The 17,760-nt window shown below is 46.4% G+C and overlaps 1 protein-coding gene and 1 long non-coding RNA gene across 4 annotated transcripts in view; both read right to left on the bottom strand.

Moving 5' to 3' along the window:
* LOC311426438 overlaps positions 1-17,760 on the bottom strand; it is a 403,748-nt gene that overhangs the window by 118,603 nt on the left and 267,385 nt on the right. The window lies entirely within an intron of this gene.
* Positions 1-17,760, bottom strand: part of LOC311426302 (ubiquitin-associated protein 1-like) — a 135,185-nt gene that overhangs the window by 111,738 nt on the left and 5,687 nt on the right. Inside the window, exon 3 of one of the 3 annotated variants that reach the window (XM_084502656.1) lies at positions 12,250-17,052. The exons of the other annotated variants lie outside the window; for them this stretch is intronic. Within the exon in view, the coding sequence (XP_084358782.1) occupies positions 14,339-15,904 (1,566 nt within the window). The 5' untranslated portion in view covers positions 15,905-17,052 and the 3' untranslated portion in view covers positions 12,250-14,338. Of the gene's footprint in view, positions 1-12,249; positions 17,053-17,760 lie in introns of those variants that run through there. 3 annotated transcript variants of the gene reach the window in all.

The raw sequence follows: 17,760 nt of genomic DNA, 5'->3' as shown, positions 1-17,760 counted from the left end.
ACAGTTTTAACCTTAAAAGTCTTTGTTAATGCAGTCTCTCAGGTATCGGGGTTAACTGATGCTTTTACCCAGGAATGAGTTCACCCTCTCTCAGCCGTTCTTACTGTCGTCTCAGTAGTCAGGAGCACTTGGAACAGTCTGTCCCACTCAGGTTGCAGTTTCAATTCTCTCCATGTTTGCATCAGATCCCAATCTCCTGTTCGGAATGGGTGGATCAGGACTTCCAAGCGTGCGGTTTGAGCTAATGATCAACGTATAAGTATATAAGTAATAAGTACATAGTTCTTAAGAAAAGAATCTTTTGTCTCAATTTGAGGTAATTCATTCCCTTTGTCCAGGTACAGCAATATAAATAGTATTTCATATGGTGAAACTCCCACATCTTTTCTTGGTGCAGTTTGAATTCGGAGAAGTGCCAAAGGTAAGCACTTTGTTTGGGGAAGCTGAGTTTCCAGAACTTAGTCAATATTTTCAACAATTCCATACCTGGGAATTATTTGTAGTTACTTTAGTTACTATGTTCACATTAGCAGATACTGAAGGGAAAGCGTCCACCCACCCTGACAAATGATAAGGGCCAGTTTCAGCTGGCACCAAAGGGGCTCACCGCTGCCCAGAGTTAAGCCATGAGCAATGCAGTTTGTGCCTCTGTGAGAGCGCATCCAAGAAAAGGAGAACTGCTGCACAACAGCAGCTGGGAGAGTGAGGAGTGAGAAACCTCCCAGCAGACACCAAGGTCAGTGCAGAGGAGGGGGGAGTGCAGTGCAGAGGTGCTCCAGGTGCCGGAGCTGAGGCCCCTGGTGGGGAAGGCAGCTCATGGTGTACCACAGCGGAGCAGATGTTTATGCTGCAGCCCATTTAGGAACAGCCCAGGAAGGTTGGCACCCTACGAGAGGGACCCCACACCCGAGCAGGGGAAAAGCGACTGTGAAGGAGCAGTGGAAACGAAGCACCATGGACTGACAGCAGCCCCCTCTTCCGGCCCTCCCACCCCGAGCCCCCCAGGGCAGGGAAGAGGTGGAAGAGAGTGGATGGGGGAAGGTGCCCCCAGATTGTTTCTCTGTTTCTCACTGCTCCAGCCCGTCAGCAATAGATAATAAATTTTATTAATCTTCCTCTGCAAAGTGTGTTTTGCCTGTAATGATAATTGTAGAGTGATCCCCATTGAGGTACACTTGAGGAGCCCTTGAGGTACACTTTTTCCTTTATCAGGGAACTAGCTTTCCGAGAAGCCCCCATTCCACTATTCTGAATTTATAACAGCAGTCTTTCCTCCTTCTTCCACTCCAGATACTCCTATTTGAAGTGGCTAGTCTGGCCGCAGTTAAAACATCTCAAAGCCTGTCCTTGCTAGGATTCAGGCTGCAACACAGGTAGCTTTCCTTGTCTGCCATTCCTTCGTCTCTCTTCCTCTCCTTTCCATCCTGGGCCCTCTATCTCTAGCCCTCTGCCTCACTACCCACTACACTGTGAATACCATTAGTTTCGCTCTTTGCTTTTCCTTCTCTTCTCCCCTCTTGGTGTACACCTTCATACTACCTGCACTGTTCATTCCATCCTCCCACCTTCTGGAGCTTTTTCTGTGTATCTGGCCAGGCCAGTAAGAAATGCAAGATTTCCTAGGCCTTGTGGGATTCTGAAGAATGCATGTTCCAGGCTATAGTCAGCTTGTGAGTCCTCTATAAAACTATTATCTATCTATAAACTATTTTGAGTGGGGCCCCGAGCAACAGGCCTTTGAACAAATCAAACAAGAAATACCTTGTGCAGTAGCCCTTGGGCCTGTCCGTACCAGACCAGCTGTGCAAAACATACTTTACACTGCAGGAGCATGGACTCACCTGAAGCCTCTGGCAGAAAACCCCAGAAGAAACTCAAGTTCAACCTCTGCATTTCTGGAGCCGCGGTTATTGAGGATCAGAGGCCAATTACACCCCAACTGAAAAAGAGATACTCACAGCATACGAGGGTGTTCGAGCTGCTTCAGAAGTTGTGGGTACAGAAGCACAGCTTCTCTTGGCACCACAGCTACCTGTGTTACACTAGATCTTTCTTCCTCTCCTTTCCATCCTGGCCCTGACTCCCCCTGAAGATTTTCTTCCTCTTTCACCAACCCTCTGCCTCATTACCTGCTGCACTGTCAATGCCATTAGTTTCACTCTCTGCTTTTCCTTCTCATCTCCCTTCCTGGCATACACCTCCAGGGCCTCCCGCAGTAGGGCCCCCAGTGACTGTTCACTACATCCTCCCACCCTGCAGAGCCTTCCCCCGCCATGTATATGGCCAGGCTCCAACCACAAAATGAACTTTCAAGAGCCCCCAGGACACCGGGTCCCTGGGACTCACCCCCGAGCACTCCCCCACCCCGACCCCAAGTCTCCCACATGACCCCTGTGCTGCACACTACCACCACTCCAGCCAGGATCGGCAAGTGGGCACCCCTGCTCTGCCGGTATTACCCCTGGTCTTGGAGGATGAGCTCCTTCCCATTCTTGTATAGCAGCTCTCCTCCTGATCATTCTCATTTCTTCTCCTGTAAACAACATACTTAGTATACACATCATTTCCCCCCAAGAGTATAAGTTAGGTCCTAGGAATTGGTCTAATTGTTCAGCTAGCCTTATGGGGTCCACAATTAAAGACTTCATCTCCTTCTTAAAACTCCTAAGCTCTCTGCTGTAGGGAGGGGGGGAGTTCACCTAAGAGGATACACAGTTAGTGTTAGTGCTGTTAGTATCAGGGAAGGTGAAATTCTCAATATCTCTTCTACCTTGTTCTAATTCTTATTAGAGACTTGAGTACACTCCTTCTCTAGGGACAGCATTAATTGCAGTCCCTGTCTCCCTTCCTGGAACAGCTGCTGCTGCCACCGGTGCAATATTGTGAGAAACGCTCTGTATCCAATAAGAGTCACAGGCTCAGGCGAGGATCTCAGTGAATGGCATTTTTTTTTGCTATTGCAATGGCGGGCATCCCACAAGCAAGATCACGCCTACTCGTTCCAAAACACAGTTTATATATTTTTTTTCTTGACGACCGGGACCCTCCACTGTTTCCCCATTGACTGGATAATCCAGGTTCACAACCTATCTAGTGCTTCAAAGGCAATACATGGCTTTCAGTTGCCGTCCTGTTATAAGTCAAATTTCTTTTGACTTTTATACTCTTTGAGGTGGTAATATTTCTTACACAGTGATTTCTGCCTAATTGCTCTAAGGATTCTGGTTGTCTGCATTGTACAAGGTCACCTGCTAAGTTTTCTTATCTCTGCAAGCATATCTCAATACCACATTCCTTACCTTTAAACAGTGTAACTGCAAAAACAACATTTTTATTCCCATGATTCCCCCCTTCTCTTCTTTACAAATTGTTGATTTTTGCATAACTTTACTAACGTCTAATTTCGTAGATATCTTCTTCTTCTTCACATTCTTTGCTTTCCATCTCCTCTAATATCATCGTCTTATCTGAGTAAGGTGGTGGCTCCATGGTCATTTGTTTCAATAGTGCAGTTTCAATTAACCCCTGGACTAGTCCTCTTACACAGGGCATAGTGCAACAACCAATGGCTGTCAAAACTCCTGCTAATACGATCAAGGATGTAATTATGGACACTACCATCCCTTTCCATTTACCAAACCAAGTTTCCTACCATCCTGTGATGGAAGCGTCTGCTCCTGAATTTTCTGCCAATTCATTGGCAAGGGTGGTAAGCCCTTGCAATGCTCTTGTTACTGTGCCATCCGGGGCAGTATTGTTGGGTATAAAAGTGCAACAATGGTTGCCCAGTATCACACACACACACCTCCTTTCTCCACGAGCATCATATCTAATGCTATCCTGTTTTCCCAAGCCATTTTGCTGGTGGCATCTAGTTGTTCAGCGATTCCTCTTATCACATCCCTTGTATAGTTTATGAATCTCTTCTGAGATTCATAAACTGTGGATTCATTCCACATTCTTATTGATTGTTACCCACCAGAACAGTGACTCAAACCCTGCAGCAATTTGATTCCTGGCTTTCTGTTCATCAGGAACTCCCCTAGGCACCCCTATAGAATCTATGCATACTCTGTCATCGAATGATATTCCTAAGCTTCTTTGACTTCTTCTGGGTATTTCTGATATTTCTAATGCCAGGGTGAAGGGTATCGCTAATTGAACAAGTGCACAAATGCCTCCCCAGTTAGGTGGTACGGTGGACCGTAAGGTCTTCCCTCCACAGTACCACCAGAGATCTGCCCTGGGGATCTCAAGTCTTGAGCAGTTTCCCATCAAGTCCTTGGTAGCATTCAAGGTCCTTGTGCACAAGGCAAATTCTCCCAGGTGACGGGTAGCACTCACACCCTGCCGTGAGAGGCAAGCTGTATGGTTACCTATAGCTGTAGAGAATGCAGGGGGATCCCTGATGTTGCTATCACGCAAGGAAGGGAACAGCAAAGGGAGAGACTTACAGGCCTCATTTCCCCAGGCAGTCTTTTCTTGGTACAATGCAATCATACATCGCATCCCCTGGGAATCCTTGGTCCACCCCACTGGGAAGGGCACTATCTGGGCAGTCGGTCGTCCCGAGGCACAAGCATAGCAATTGCTATGGTTGAGACTCTGGACAGTATATTTGACCCATTCTATCCAGGCATTCACATCCCCATTCCCTGTTTGAATCTCAAATGTTTGAACTGCCGCATTTCAAAGAGGGCCTCCTGTTTTCTCTCCTGTTTTCTCCTTGAGTTTCTCCCTTTCTCTGATGGCAATAGAGGATTGTTTCCATACAGCTATTCTCAATCTGGCTGTTGGGTCTCTCCCAGTTATTTGTTCTCCCTGCTCGATTGTCGTTGGGCATTTAAATCTCCCCAAGCTAACACCTCACAAGCATCAAACATGATGGACTGTGGTACATAACCCTCTGTCACATTCACCCATATTTTGATGGGGTATCCCGTCTTCCTATTATCTGGCCATGCCTTTTCCAAGTTGCCAATTGACCGAGGCCTTCTCTGAGGCCTACAATCACTAGAAACAAAATTAATAGTTGATTTTTTCACTGTCATTATTTTTAAACCTTAGGTTTCCAAATAATTATCAATGCAAAGAATAAGATGTACACTACTACTATAACAAACCCCTCTTGGGAGCACTTCGATTTGCTATAGGTCTGTCCTTTCTCTCAATCACAAGTCACAGTCGTTAGTTACCTGTGAAAATAAAAGGTTAGTTTACAGTTGTAAGCTTTTATCCCACTCAGAGTCCACTATGAGATTTTTCTCTTTGATTTCAACTTCCAACAAGTCCGTCTTCTGTAGGAACAGCTTCCCAGGCACTAGGGTGGATGGATGCCTTCACTCAAGTATAGTGAGTCCAACCTTCTTCCGCAGTTCTTACAGCTGTTTCAGTGGTTAGTAACGGTCCTTCCCATTCAGGCCGGAGTTGACTCTTTCCAGGTCCGAATGAGGACCCAATTTCCTGGGTGATGGTGGTGAATGGGGAATTCCAAAGGTGGGGTTTACCAACAGCCCATGGGTCCTGAGAGATGACAAAGAAGAGGACAACACGAGAATACAGTTCGTAAGAAAACTCTTTCGTTTTGAATTGTGGTATCTCATCCCTTCTGCCCAGATAGGGCAATCCAAACAGCATCTCATATGGTGAAATTCCTATATCCTTTCTTGGTGCTGTTTGAACCTGTAGGAGTAAGCATTTTACCCAAGGAAGTTGGGTTTCTAACACTAATTTAGTTAATTGCTTCTTTAATGTCTGGTTCATTCGCTCCACCTTCCCAGAAGGGGAGGGGTGTCAGGGGGGGTGTGAAAATCCCACTCAGTCTCTAAGGCCTGCTTTAACCCTTGCAGTAAAGCTTACACCCATCCAGTCACGCGGTCAGTTAGGACAAAACTAACTCAGTGAAGTCTACCTGTATACTTTGGAAAAAGTCGAATCCCTGGCTCCTGCCCCCCTCTAGGTGGGTTACAGTTGACCTTTTTATTTACCTTTTGACATATGGTACATCCTCTGCATATTTGCTTCACTGAAGTGTATATTCCTACACAGACATACTTTCTTAGCGCAACATCACACATTGCTTGCACCTCCTAATGACTCTTCTGATGTAAAACAATTAATATTTGCCTCATTGGTGCTTTATTCAGCATTTCTCTCCCATCAGGGAGTATCCATTTTCCTTCAGACTTCGTGGCTCCTGATTCCTTAAAAAAAATCTTTCTCTTAAAACTTTTTAGTTCTTTCGCAGTTTTCAACAATTCCCTGAATCCTCTCTGCATTTATTCTTTGTTTTCCTTCAGACATTAGATGCCTTAAATACCTGACTTCTCTTTCTCCATATTGTAATTTAATTTTCAATACTCCCAAGCTCTGCTTTCCCAGAAAGTTGAATAGCTTGTTAGTGGCTTCCTTCACAACTGTTTTCTCCTGTCCTGACAATAAAAGATCATCCACATATTTGTAACAGTAATACCTCCTCGGGAGGTGCAATTGCTTCAAAATCTGTTCTAGAACTTGCCCAAATAAATTTGTGACCCTGTAAACCCCTGAGGTAAAACTGTCCATTTTTATTGTTGCTTCCACCCCCATTTCAGGGTCTTTCCAGTCAAAGGTGAATATATCTTTGCTCTCAGGGCCTGAGAGCACTCCATTAATAACACTGTTATTCCAGTCTAACAATTTACTAGTTGAATGCCCAATTTCATCATCAAATCCCTTCCCAAAAAGTTAGTCCCTGCCTTGGGTACATACAATAATTAACCAGTAAACATTTTATCCCCTAGTCTCAGCTTGGTGTCCCCCAAAAGTGGCACTGTTATCCCAGCCCCTTCTACCCCTCATCACTTTTTAGGGTTTCATTAGTTAATTTAATCCCTGATACTTTACAGGCCAGTAATGACCCAGCTGCCCCAGTGTATTGGGTTCGGGGGCAAGGTTGGGGGGGGGGCTGCAGTGGCAGCGTCCGCGAGAAGAATCCAGAAGCCACCCCGTGGCAGAAAAGGGACAATTTCAGCCGGCCCCAAAGGGGCCCACCACTGCCCAGAGCCAAGCCATGAGGAACACAGTCCATGCCTCTGTGAGAGCACATCCTCGAAAACAAACAAACAAAAACAGCAGCTGGGAGAGCGAGACACCTCCCCGCAGACACCAAAGTCAGAGCAGAAGGAGGGGGAGGAGGCGCTCCAGGCACTGGAGCTGAAGTCCCCCTGCAGCCTGTGGAGAGGCCCCTGGTGGAGCAGGCTACCCCCCCTCCCCCCTATTCTGGATAGTTGTGAAAGTGACCAAACACCACAGCAAATATAACAAAACTTCTAGACTGTTACTTAGATAATGCCTACAGTCTCTTTCCCTGCTCATTCAACTTCAAACAGCTCTGTCAAACACTACATACCACAGCTTTAACATCTTCAATAACTCTTAAAAATTCTTTTTATCTTTCTCCAGCCTGTACTTTCATCAAATGCTGTCAGGGGCCAACTTAATTCCATACCTTCCTCCCTCCAGGATGCTGAAACAACATATCAGTATAACATATTTCATCCCATTTTCCTTCTCTCCTCCTTCTTCCACTCTGGATATTCCTATTTGATGTGGCCAGCATGGCCACACTTAAAACATCTTATCAAAACCTGCCCCTGCTGGGATTCAGGCTGCAACACAGGCAGCCTTCCTTGCCTGCCATTCCTTCATCTCTCTTCCTCTCCTTTCCATCCTGGCCCTGACTCCCCCTGAAGATTTTCTTCCTCTTTCACCAACCCTCTGCCTCATTACCTGCTGCACTGTCAATGCCATTAGTTTCACTCTCTGCTTTTCCTTCTCATCTCCCTTCCTGGCATACACCTCCAGGGCCTCCCGCAGTAGGGCCCCCAGTGACTGTTCACTACATCCTCCCACCCTGCGGAGCCTTCCCCCGCTATGTATATGGCCAGGCTCCAACCACCAAATGAACTTTCAAGAGCCCCCAGGACACCGGGTCCCTGGGACTCACCCCCGAGCACTCCCCCACCCCAACCCCAAGTCTCCCACATGACCCCTGTGCTGCACACTACCACCACTCCAGCCAGGATCGGCAAGTGGGCACCCCTGCTCTGCCGGTATTATCCCTGGTCTTGGAGGATGAGCTCCTTCCCATTCTTGTATAGCAGCTCTCCTCCTGATCATTCTCATTTCTTCCCCTGTAAACAACATACATAGTATACACATCATTTCCCTGAGAGAGGGAGTTAGGAGAATACAATAAATCACTAACTTTTTAAAAAAGAATTTACTAACTTTTATAAAAGGGGGAACAGATAGGAAGTTAGGGGAATCTTATCAAGTAGAGATAGAGTGATAGCATGAAACTGGGATGCTCAAATTAATTAAAGCAAGAAGCCTTGGGCCCCTTTACCAAGGTCAGTCTCCTGATAAGAGTGTGAGCCTATCTTAAGAAACTGGTCCTGCGGATGGACAAGAGCCAAGGAGCAACTGAGTCTGCGCAGAGACAAGAGGTCAACTAGTGGTGACGAAGAAGAGTCATCAATCTTCATCCCCACGACCCCCAACGACCAACACTAGAATACACTGCGCAAGCGCAGATGGGAGGAGTTTATGGAAGTGACTCCTTGGAACTAATTTTAATACGAAGCGGGGACAGGTTATGAATATGTATAGGCGTAGTGTGAAACTTCATGCGTATGTAACTCTTTACTGCATATATCCAAGGCAATTTGCTGTGTCAGGTGCGCACGACTTTGGCGGGACTACCTCCCGTGCTGCCCAGCGCTGAATAAACATACTTACTTTACAATCTTACTGATTGTGGAGTCCGTTTTCCGCAAGTCATCCCCCCAAGAGTATAAGTTAGGTGTTGAGGGATTTTTGAAACAGCAAAGATCCCACAGCTTGCTGCAGCTGAGCAAACCAAGCTACCAGGGCAACTATGAGAAGTTCCCATGACAGCGTTCCCACATCGCCCAATTGAGGAATTTAGAAAAATATTGTTACCAGCAGCTGGCTTCAAGGACAAGGTCTACGTGACTGCTAATCACAAGGGGGTTGTCTTCTTGCAGGTGGGGTTGTTTTCTTATAGTTGTTTGTCTGAGTGGTTTTGACCAATAATCTTGTGTGAGACACTATCCGCCTCTGTTTAGTTCACTATAAAAGTTAGGCTATTCGGGCAATAAAATGGAGCATGATCTGACCATACTAGTGTCTGTCATGTTTTCGGCCATTCTTCCTGCAACAGTTAACTAGGAATTGGTGTAATAGTTCAGTTAGCCTTATGGGGTCCTCAATTAAAGACTTCATCTCCTTCTTAAAACTCCTAAGCTCTCTGCTGTAGGGAGGGGGGGAGTTCACCTAAGAGGATAAACAGTTAGTATTAGTATTGTTACTATTTGGTAAGGCCAAAAAGGAATCTTATTGTTTACACAAATTTAAAGCCTGAATTTTCATCAGACTAGTATTTTAGCCAAAATACTGCTGTTTCCTTAATTGGCTCTCTTGTCCAGACTGATACACAATATTTAACTATTTTCTTCTTTTATCATCTCCTCTAATTTTGGGGTTATTCTTCCAATTTCTCAGCATCCTTCCTATAGGACTGTTAGTAGGCACTCCCCCAGGGATATCTCCCTGTCCCCTGGAACCCATATTTCCCATTTTTCCTAGCCCTTGTAGGTGTGCTGCTACAGAATTTTCCCTCCTGCAGTGTACCACACACTAACATTCTGATTCTGGAAAATGGGGGTGTACTGCCAAGCACATCACAGTACAAAGGGTACAGCACACCTATTAGTTTACCAAATTCCCTGGTGTACTTCCAAGCACTTCCCGGGGCAAGGATTACCGTACACCAAATTTCCCAAGACTCTTCCTTTCTCTCCCTTATCTCATGCTTCATCCGTCTCCGGCCGCGCCCCTCGTGGAGCTACGGAACCGTGGATCAGGACTCCACACTCACTTCGTACAAAAGTACGTCTCAATCACACATCACAGAGTCTCACCAAAACCCCCAAGGCAATACTTAGTATTTCTTACCTTGGTCTGTGCACAGAGTTACCGGATCAATTCTTAAACCCGAAGTGCCTACCTTCTTCCCTTCCCCACTACTTAATGGATACTGCCTCTTTAATCAGTCTCAGGCCCTCTATCAGCTCTCTGCAGAACCACCACCGTTGATGCACAGGACCGCTGAAATCAGCAGGGCATGCCTTCCTGTTGCTGCGGCAGTGGGGCTCCCCAGTAGGTGACAGGATCCCGGAGGAGCCCCCAAATTGTGAGAAACACTCTGTAGCCAATAACTTAGGCTCAGGCGAGGATCTCAGTGAAGTTGCATTTTTATTTGCGATTGTAATGGCGGGCATCCCACAAGCAGGAGCACACCTACTAGTCACATAGTACAGTTTATATACTTTATTTCTTGACGGCCGGGACCCTCCCGTTTCCCCATTGACTGGGTAGCCCAGGTTCACAACCTATCTGACGTTTCACAGATAATACATGGCTTTCAGTTACCAGCCTGTTATTTTTTACATTTCTTTTGACTTTTTTAATCTGCGAGGTGGTAATGTTTCTTCCCTTATCTGGCTTGACTTGATACCATGAATTTCACCTAATTTGCACTAGGGAGTCTGGTTGTCTGCATTTTACAAGGTTGTCTGTTAAGCTTTGTCATCACTGCAAGCATATCTCAATACCACATCCCTTCCCGCTAAACAATGTAACTCTAAACAATGTAACATCTCTAGAAAAAAAACACCTCTTTCTTACATGTTCACATACATCCAGGAAACACTTTTCTGTTGAATACCAATTTGGTACTTGTCTTTCTCCCCCTTCCCCCCCCCATATATTGGGTATTCCCAAGTAGCAGTATGTCTGGTACTTCCTGTCCTGGTTTCAGTTAGGACAGAGTTAATTTTCTTCCTAGTAGCTGGTAGGGTGCTATGTTTTGGCTTAGGATGAGAAGAGTGCTTATAACATGCTGATGTTTTAATTGTTGCAGAGTAGTGCTTACACCAAGCTGAGGACGTTTCAGCTTCTTGCTCTGTCCTGTCAGCGGGCAGGCTATGGGTGCAGCAATAGTTGGGAGGGGACAGACCCAGAGCAGCTGACCAAACTGGCCAAAGGGGTATTCCATACCATCTGATGTCATGCTAAACAATATATAGGGGTGCCTAGCTGGGGGAGGAGGGCTGGACTGCTCAGGGTTAAGCTGGGCATCGGTCAGCGGGTGGCGAGCAATTGCATTGTGCATCACTTGTTTTGTACGCATTATTAGTAGTATTACTATTACCATTATGTTACAAATGAAGTCTCAACTCAATCTGAATCTAGTAATATTTATAAAAGGTATAAACGGCAAGTAAACAGCGCTGGGTGTGCGGGGAGTCTATGCTCTACCAACACACACACACAAACATCAAACATTCCAAATATATAGAACACTGCTTTTACATACTAAACCCAAGTACGCCTATACATACGTACAATCAGGAAAGGTAACAAACAAGCCTTTAAATTCCATGACTTAAAAGTCTCCATCTTCCATTCCTTTTGAACAATATGTCTTGCTTTAAGTTGTCAAGCAACTCGGTCTTCGGGCCTTATGTATCCCGTTCTTCCCGAATCGAAGAAAATCCATCTCCTTTTCAAGGCCAATAGGGCCTGGGTCAAAAAGCACGTCCAGGTCACCAAGGGGTGTAACAGCGAAAGCCTTCGATGGCAGTAGCAGCAGAGGGGCCGATGGTGTAGCAGAAGGATCAGTGGACAAGCCCACAGCTCCCTCACTGTCTGGAAAACCACACGTGTCTGACTGTGGTCCCACATGGCTCTTTAAGGCCTCAGAGACTGCTCGCCAGGTGCCGAGCAATCCCGCTGCAACCTTGTCATTTTTAGTTGCAGAGTCCCACACCTTGACCTCAATTTGGTCCCATATTTCAGGATCATAAACTGTCCAATTGTTAATAAGGAGAATAAGCTGTAAGGTTACCAGGACAGTCTTTGTTCCTAATCCCCATAATGCACAACTGCTTACCAGCGAGGGGCAGTTGTGTGCGTGGGTTTGCTTCTCTCAGCTCGAGCTTCTTCCCAGCTCCAGTGCACCTGTTTCCAGCGACTTTCAGTATGAGCTTCTTTGAGCAGTTTGCTGAGTCTGGCCGAACCTATCTTCATGAGGCGATCAAAGTGCCTGTTCCCATCCTGGTCTCCATTCTGCTAGCCTGTTCCTTTTCATTCCTTCTTTCTGCTTCTTTATTGATGACATAACTTCATTATATCGTGTTGCCTTTTTTTTTTTTTATCTTGAGGGCAGGCTCCCCTCTTATACCCTTCTCTCCACAGCAGTTCTTTTCAAAACAACTTTTCATTGGTCAAACAACTTTGAATGTAACAACAACAGCAAACACCCAGCAACTTCCATGCCTTAATGGCTGGAGAACAAGCAACCTGAGACTGCATGGCATCTCCTTAATCACCCTTCTTTGTTCCCTCTAAACTCTTATATTCCTGATGACCTCTGTTGCGAAGCACGGACGAAAGCACGACAGACACCAGCAGAGTCAGATCATGCTTCACCATTTTATTGCCCGAATCGCCCAACTTTTATAGTGAAGTTTACAGGGGTGGACAGTGTTTCACACAAGATTATTGGTCAAAAGCACTCAGACAAACCGTTAAGAAAATAACACCACCTGCAAGAAAAGAGCCCCCCTTTTGATTAGAAGTTAGGAAAACAACCCCCTTTGTGCTTAACGGTCACGTAGACCTAGTCCTTGAGGCCAGCTGCTGATAACAATATTATCTGAGTTCCTTAATTGGGTGATGTGGGAGTCATTGCAGTGGGAGCTTCTCACAGTTACTCTGGCAGCTTGGTTTGCTCAGCTACAGCAGGCCCTGAGATTTCTAAGGCCTACCCCTGGTTGCTTAAAGCAAGCTTAGATCGAACAATTATGCCAATTCCCAACAATTCCCCTGTTTTCTTTTTGTACAAGCAGTACTTGGTTTTACAGCAGATGTCAAATACATAACATAACACAACTATATAACTTAATCCTAATAACACTACAATTACTGTAAGCACTTAATGGTAACACAATTTGATAGTAAGTAACACAACTTAATAGTAACACACTTAAACCTAATCACTTGATGGTGATCAAAGGCTGTTCTTGACAGTCCTTGAGGTGTCACAGCCCATGTCATTGTCAGAATGATTATCAGGAATCTCTTCATGGTCGTCTTCAGCGTGTGCAGATTCTAAAACTGCTTCAGTCCACTTTGCAGTGATCCACTGGGTACCTGTTTCTGGCACCACTTCAAAATCCCTATAACTTTTTGCAAGTAACCCTTTAACCACATTTATCACAATACTACGTGTAATGATGATTGACACCACAATGAACAGAATCCTTAATCCCCCTTTGACTAATCCCAGTAACCATCTATGCATTGTTTCAAACAAATCAGTGAACCATTGATTGAAAGGATTGATACCATATTGACTCTTTCTCATGTGCTCTTTCAGGAAAGTAATGAATTTGTGAGTTGAAAAGGTCTAAACAGTACATTCCCTTAAATTTCTCCAAGTGGCTACTTCAAACAATGACTCCGTACTTGTGAAACTTGATTTTGCTCAACCGATCACAACTAGCCCTGCTAGTTGCTTAAAATTGACTCCCCGTTTTTCTAACAGCGCTGTAATAAATCCATTTCTTCTGATTTTTGCCGGCACCAATTTCCTATGCTTTTAGCCTGCCCTATGGTTATATCCCGGGATCCTGCACTGTGGCAACAATAACCTGTACTAAGGCTATATTCCGGAATCCTGCACTATGGCAACAATAACCTGTACTATGGTTATATTCCGGAATCCTGCACTATGGCAACAATAACCTGAACTATGGCTATATTCCGGAATCCTGCACTATGGCAATGATAACCTGTACTAGGGCCATATTCCGGAATCCTGCACTATGGCAATAACCTGCACTAAGGCAATAACCTGCACTGTGGCAAACCTGCACTAAGGCAATGACCTGCACTATGGCAAAAGCGCGCTCTCATTCACACAGTACAATCACACATACAGAGCACAATCGCACACCCAGAGGCCTCTGGCACATCTCACTCTCAATCATACCACAAGAACATAATTTAGAATGATAAGCAAACAAACAAGTATTGTCTCTCATTGTGTTCCTCGTGAAATGACTTGCAACACTTTGTTTTAAAACCTTACCCTTACACAAATACTTCCAACACAAAATACCTGGACATTTAAGAATAACACATACAATTATTAACACTCCAGTTAGTATCCCTCCAGCAGCTGAAAACATACTGTTTGTCTGCAGCTTCAGGAGATCTTTGTCTGCTCCTGCGGTGAGCAGCTGAGAGTGGAGTCCCCTCCGAACAAAACGCTCAGGGTGCACCTAGGGGTGTCCACACCACAGCCGATCCCCACAGCCAAGCAGTTGTTACGTGCGGCTGCAGATGCCACTCCAGGCACTAAAATTGCCAATGCCGCTCTAGCTGCAACCCCACACAATTCAACATTATCATTGCAATCCGGTGCAAGCAATGCCCATTTATGTCTGGTGATCTCACACAACTGTAACAAGCTAGGAGCAAATACAATGAGTTTATCTAAGTAACATGGACATCTGATAGCATTTGCAGGGATACCTTGCCAGGCCCTATCCCCACAAATCAGAGAAACATCAGGAGGTAAGGCCAAAGCTGTACAATTGTTCCAAACACTGTAGTTGTTACCCCTTGTCTCCGTGCCATAAACCCCTAAACCCTGCTTAACAGTGTCATTGTAATCACAGGTGTTATTTGTATTTCTGTACCCGTATGGCCCTTTCCAGGTTCCTGTAGCAGGATCCATCTGATAGCCACGGCTACATTCACATTTGTAGCCACCTTTCAGGTTGATACAGATTTGACCACAGATACCAGGGTTTTGGCATTCATCAATGTCTCCACAGTTTCTCTTGTCTACAAACTCAAACCCAGCTGGACAGTCACATTCATTTATGATGCATTCCTTCAGGGGCTCATCACCCCAGTCCTTGCAGTCTCTCTGCTGGTTACACACTTTATTGATATCTATGCATTCTCCACTTCTGCACTTGAATTTGCCAGGTCCAGAGCACTGAACAACATTGTTACAGTTTGCTTCATCAGTGCCATCCAGACAGTCTCTCACACCACTGCACTGCCTACTCCCATGGACACAGTTCCCATCTTCACATCTGAACTGGTCTGGCCTGCAGGTCTGAGAAAGGCAGTTAATTTCATCACTTCCATCCTTGCAATCAGGATCTCTGTCACAGTCTTTTTCACCATCACATTTCCAGGACACTGGGATACACTGGGTTGACTGAGGACCACAGCTGATTTCATTTACCCGGCATGCTCTCATATGACACAGCTCAGCACTTTCGTCAGACCCATCTTCACAGTCCAGATCCCCATCACACTGCCGTCTGTTTGGCGCACACTGACCACTGTTGCACACAAAGTCAGATTCAGCACACGTCTTCTTCACACAAGCACTCTCATCACTGCCATCTGAGCAGTCTTCACATTTTGCTCTAACACTGTCAGCAGCAGTGCACAGGCCGGCGAGGGCGAGCAGCAGGCAGAGTGCCCCGCAGCGCGGCAGCGCCCGCCACCGCCCCACACCTGTGTCACTTATACTACTCCTATTACCCGTGCTGTTAGTGTCAGTGGCATCCTCCTGGTACTGTTTCTGTCTTTGTCGCCCCTTACTCTCCCCCTTTTCTTTTTGCCACTGACCATTCACCACAAATGGATGAGACACATGATTACTAGTTAGGAAAGAGAGTGTAACGTCTGCAGGCAGTGCCGGCTGCAACCTTAGAAGCTGTTTGTGAAAGAGCCTGCCGGTGGTCATTTGGCAGTGTAATCTGCGTCTCTGCACTCCTGCCCCGCAATAGAGCTAATTCGTCATTAGTAATCTGTAGAATGTGGCAACCCCACGGAATGTTATCCAGAAACATAGTTATAACACCGATCTGGGGACGAATAGTCTTTTTTGCATTGCAAGATAAACCTCTTATAAAAGGAATGCTAGAGAGAAGCAGCACAGCCGCTGCTGCCGCTGCCTCCATGGTTACGTCAGACAGACTGCAGGGTCCTGATGTCCGTCCCTCTGCTCTGTGCCGACTCGCCACACGGTGAGAGTCGACTACCGTTGTCCACTGACGCCTCTGGTCTCCTGTAGCAACTCCATCTCGGATGTCCCGCATCGCACCGCGATTATTTCAATGTCCCGCGTTTTCCGCGGCTCCTTTTCCCGCGTCCCTGCGCGGTTCCGTTTCCCGCGCTTCCCCGCGGATCTTTTCCCACGCTCCCCACGGTTTCCTTTCCCCGTGTCTTACCGTGAGTCCTTTGTACAGTGTTTGCGGCTCGGTGTCTGGTCGTTGCAGCGCCGGTCCGATGTCCGCTCCGATGTCCACTCCGATGTTCCGGCGGCGCTCTGATGTCCCGCGCCGCTCCGATGTCTCAGTCTCGGCGCTGTGATGTCGCGGCGCCGCTGGTCCCCAGCGGCACTGGTCCCGGCGCCGCGCCGATGTCCCGGCGCCCGGCGCCGCTGGTCCCAACGCCACTGGTCTCCTGCTCTACCTGCGTTCGGATGTGCCGGCGCCGCTGGTGTCCCGCTGCGCTGGTGTCCCGCTGCGCTGCGATGTTCGCCCCGACGCCACTGCGATGTCCGTGCTCGGCTGCGATGTCTGCTCCGGTGCTGCGATGTCCTGCTCCGGTGCGATGTCTGTCCCGCTGCGATGTCCTGTTCAGGCCCTGTTCAGGTCTCCCGCTGCGATGTCCTGTTCAGGTCCAGTTCAGGTCTCAGCCTGTTCGGGCGCCATTTGTTGCGAAGCACAGACGAAAGCACGACAGACACCAGCAGAGTCAGATCATGCTTCACCATTTTATTGCCCGAATCGCCCAACTTTTATAGTGAATTTTACAGGGGTGGACAGTGTTTCACACAAGATTATTGGTCAAAAGCACTCAGACAAACCGTTAAGAAAATAACACCACCTGCAAGAAAAGAGTCCCCCTTTTGATTAGAAGTTAGGAAAACAACCCCCTTTGTGCTTAACGGTCACGTAGACCTAGTCCTTGAGGCCAGCTGCTGATAACAATATTATCTGAGTTCCTTAATTGGGTGATGTGGGAGTCATTGCAGTGGGAGCTTCTCACAGTTACTCTGGCAGCTTGGTTTGCTCAGCTACAGCGGGCCCTGAGATTTCTAAGGCCTACCCCTGGTTGCTTAAAGCAAGCTTAAATCGAACAATTATGCCAATTCCCAACAGACCTCATCGTTAAGAGTCTAATGTTATCTCAACCACGGGGCTTGCCCACCCACATGTTTTCGGATAGAAAGTTGCCCAAAATAATGAAACAAGCTATAACACTCATTAAAAGTGAACTACTGACTGAGAGCTCCATATTCTCTTCAACGTTTATGATGACCAGTACTGTGAGGTGACTAAAAAAGCAAAGCTCCTCCTCTTATGACAAGAGCATATTTTTGTTTTGTTATTAAAAACAGTGAATGTAATAATTATTGTATAATAAGTTTGTTAATCTAACCAGTGGGGAAGCTTGTGGGGGCTGTGACAACCCTGTATAGCTGGAAAGTCTCCAGCTGCCCATCCTGATAAGAACACGTATAGTGCTTGCTCAGCAAGATCGCAAACCCGCAACGCAGAGGAAGACTACGGCCTTCATCCTCACGACCACCAA

Source organism: Aythya ferina (assembly GCF_964211825.1).
Source record: "Aythya ferina genome assembly, chromosome: W".
NCBI classification, from domain to species: Eukaryota; Metazoa; Chordata; class Aves; order Anseriformes; family Anatidae; genus Aythya; species Aythya ferina.
Note: the sequence above shows the minus strand (reverse complement) of the source record. Positions and strands in the feature narration are given on the sequence as shown.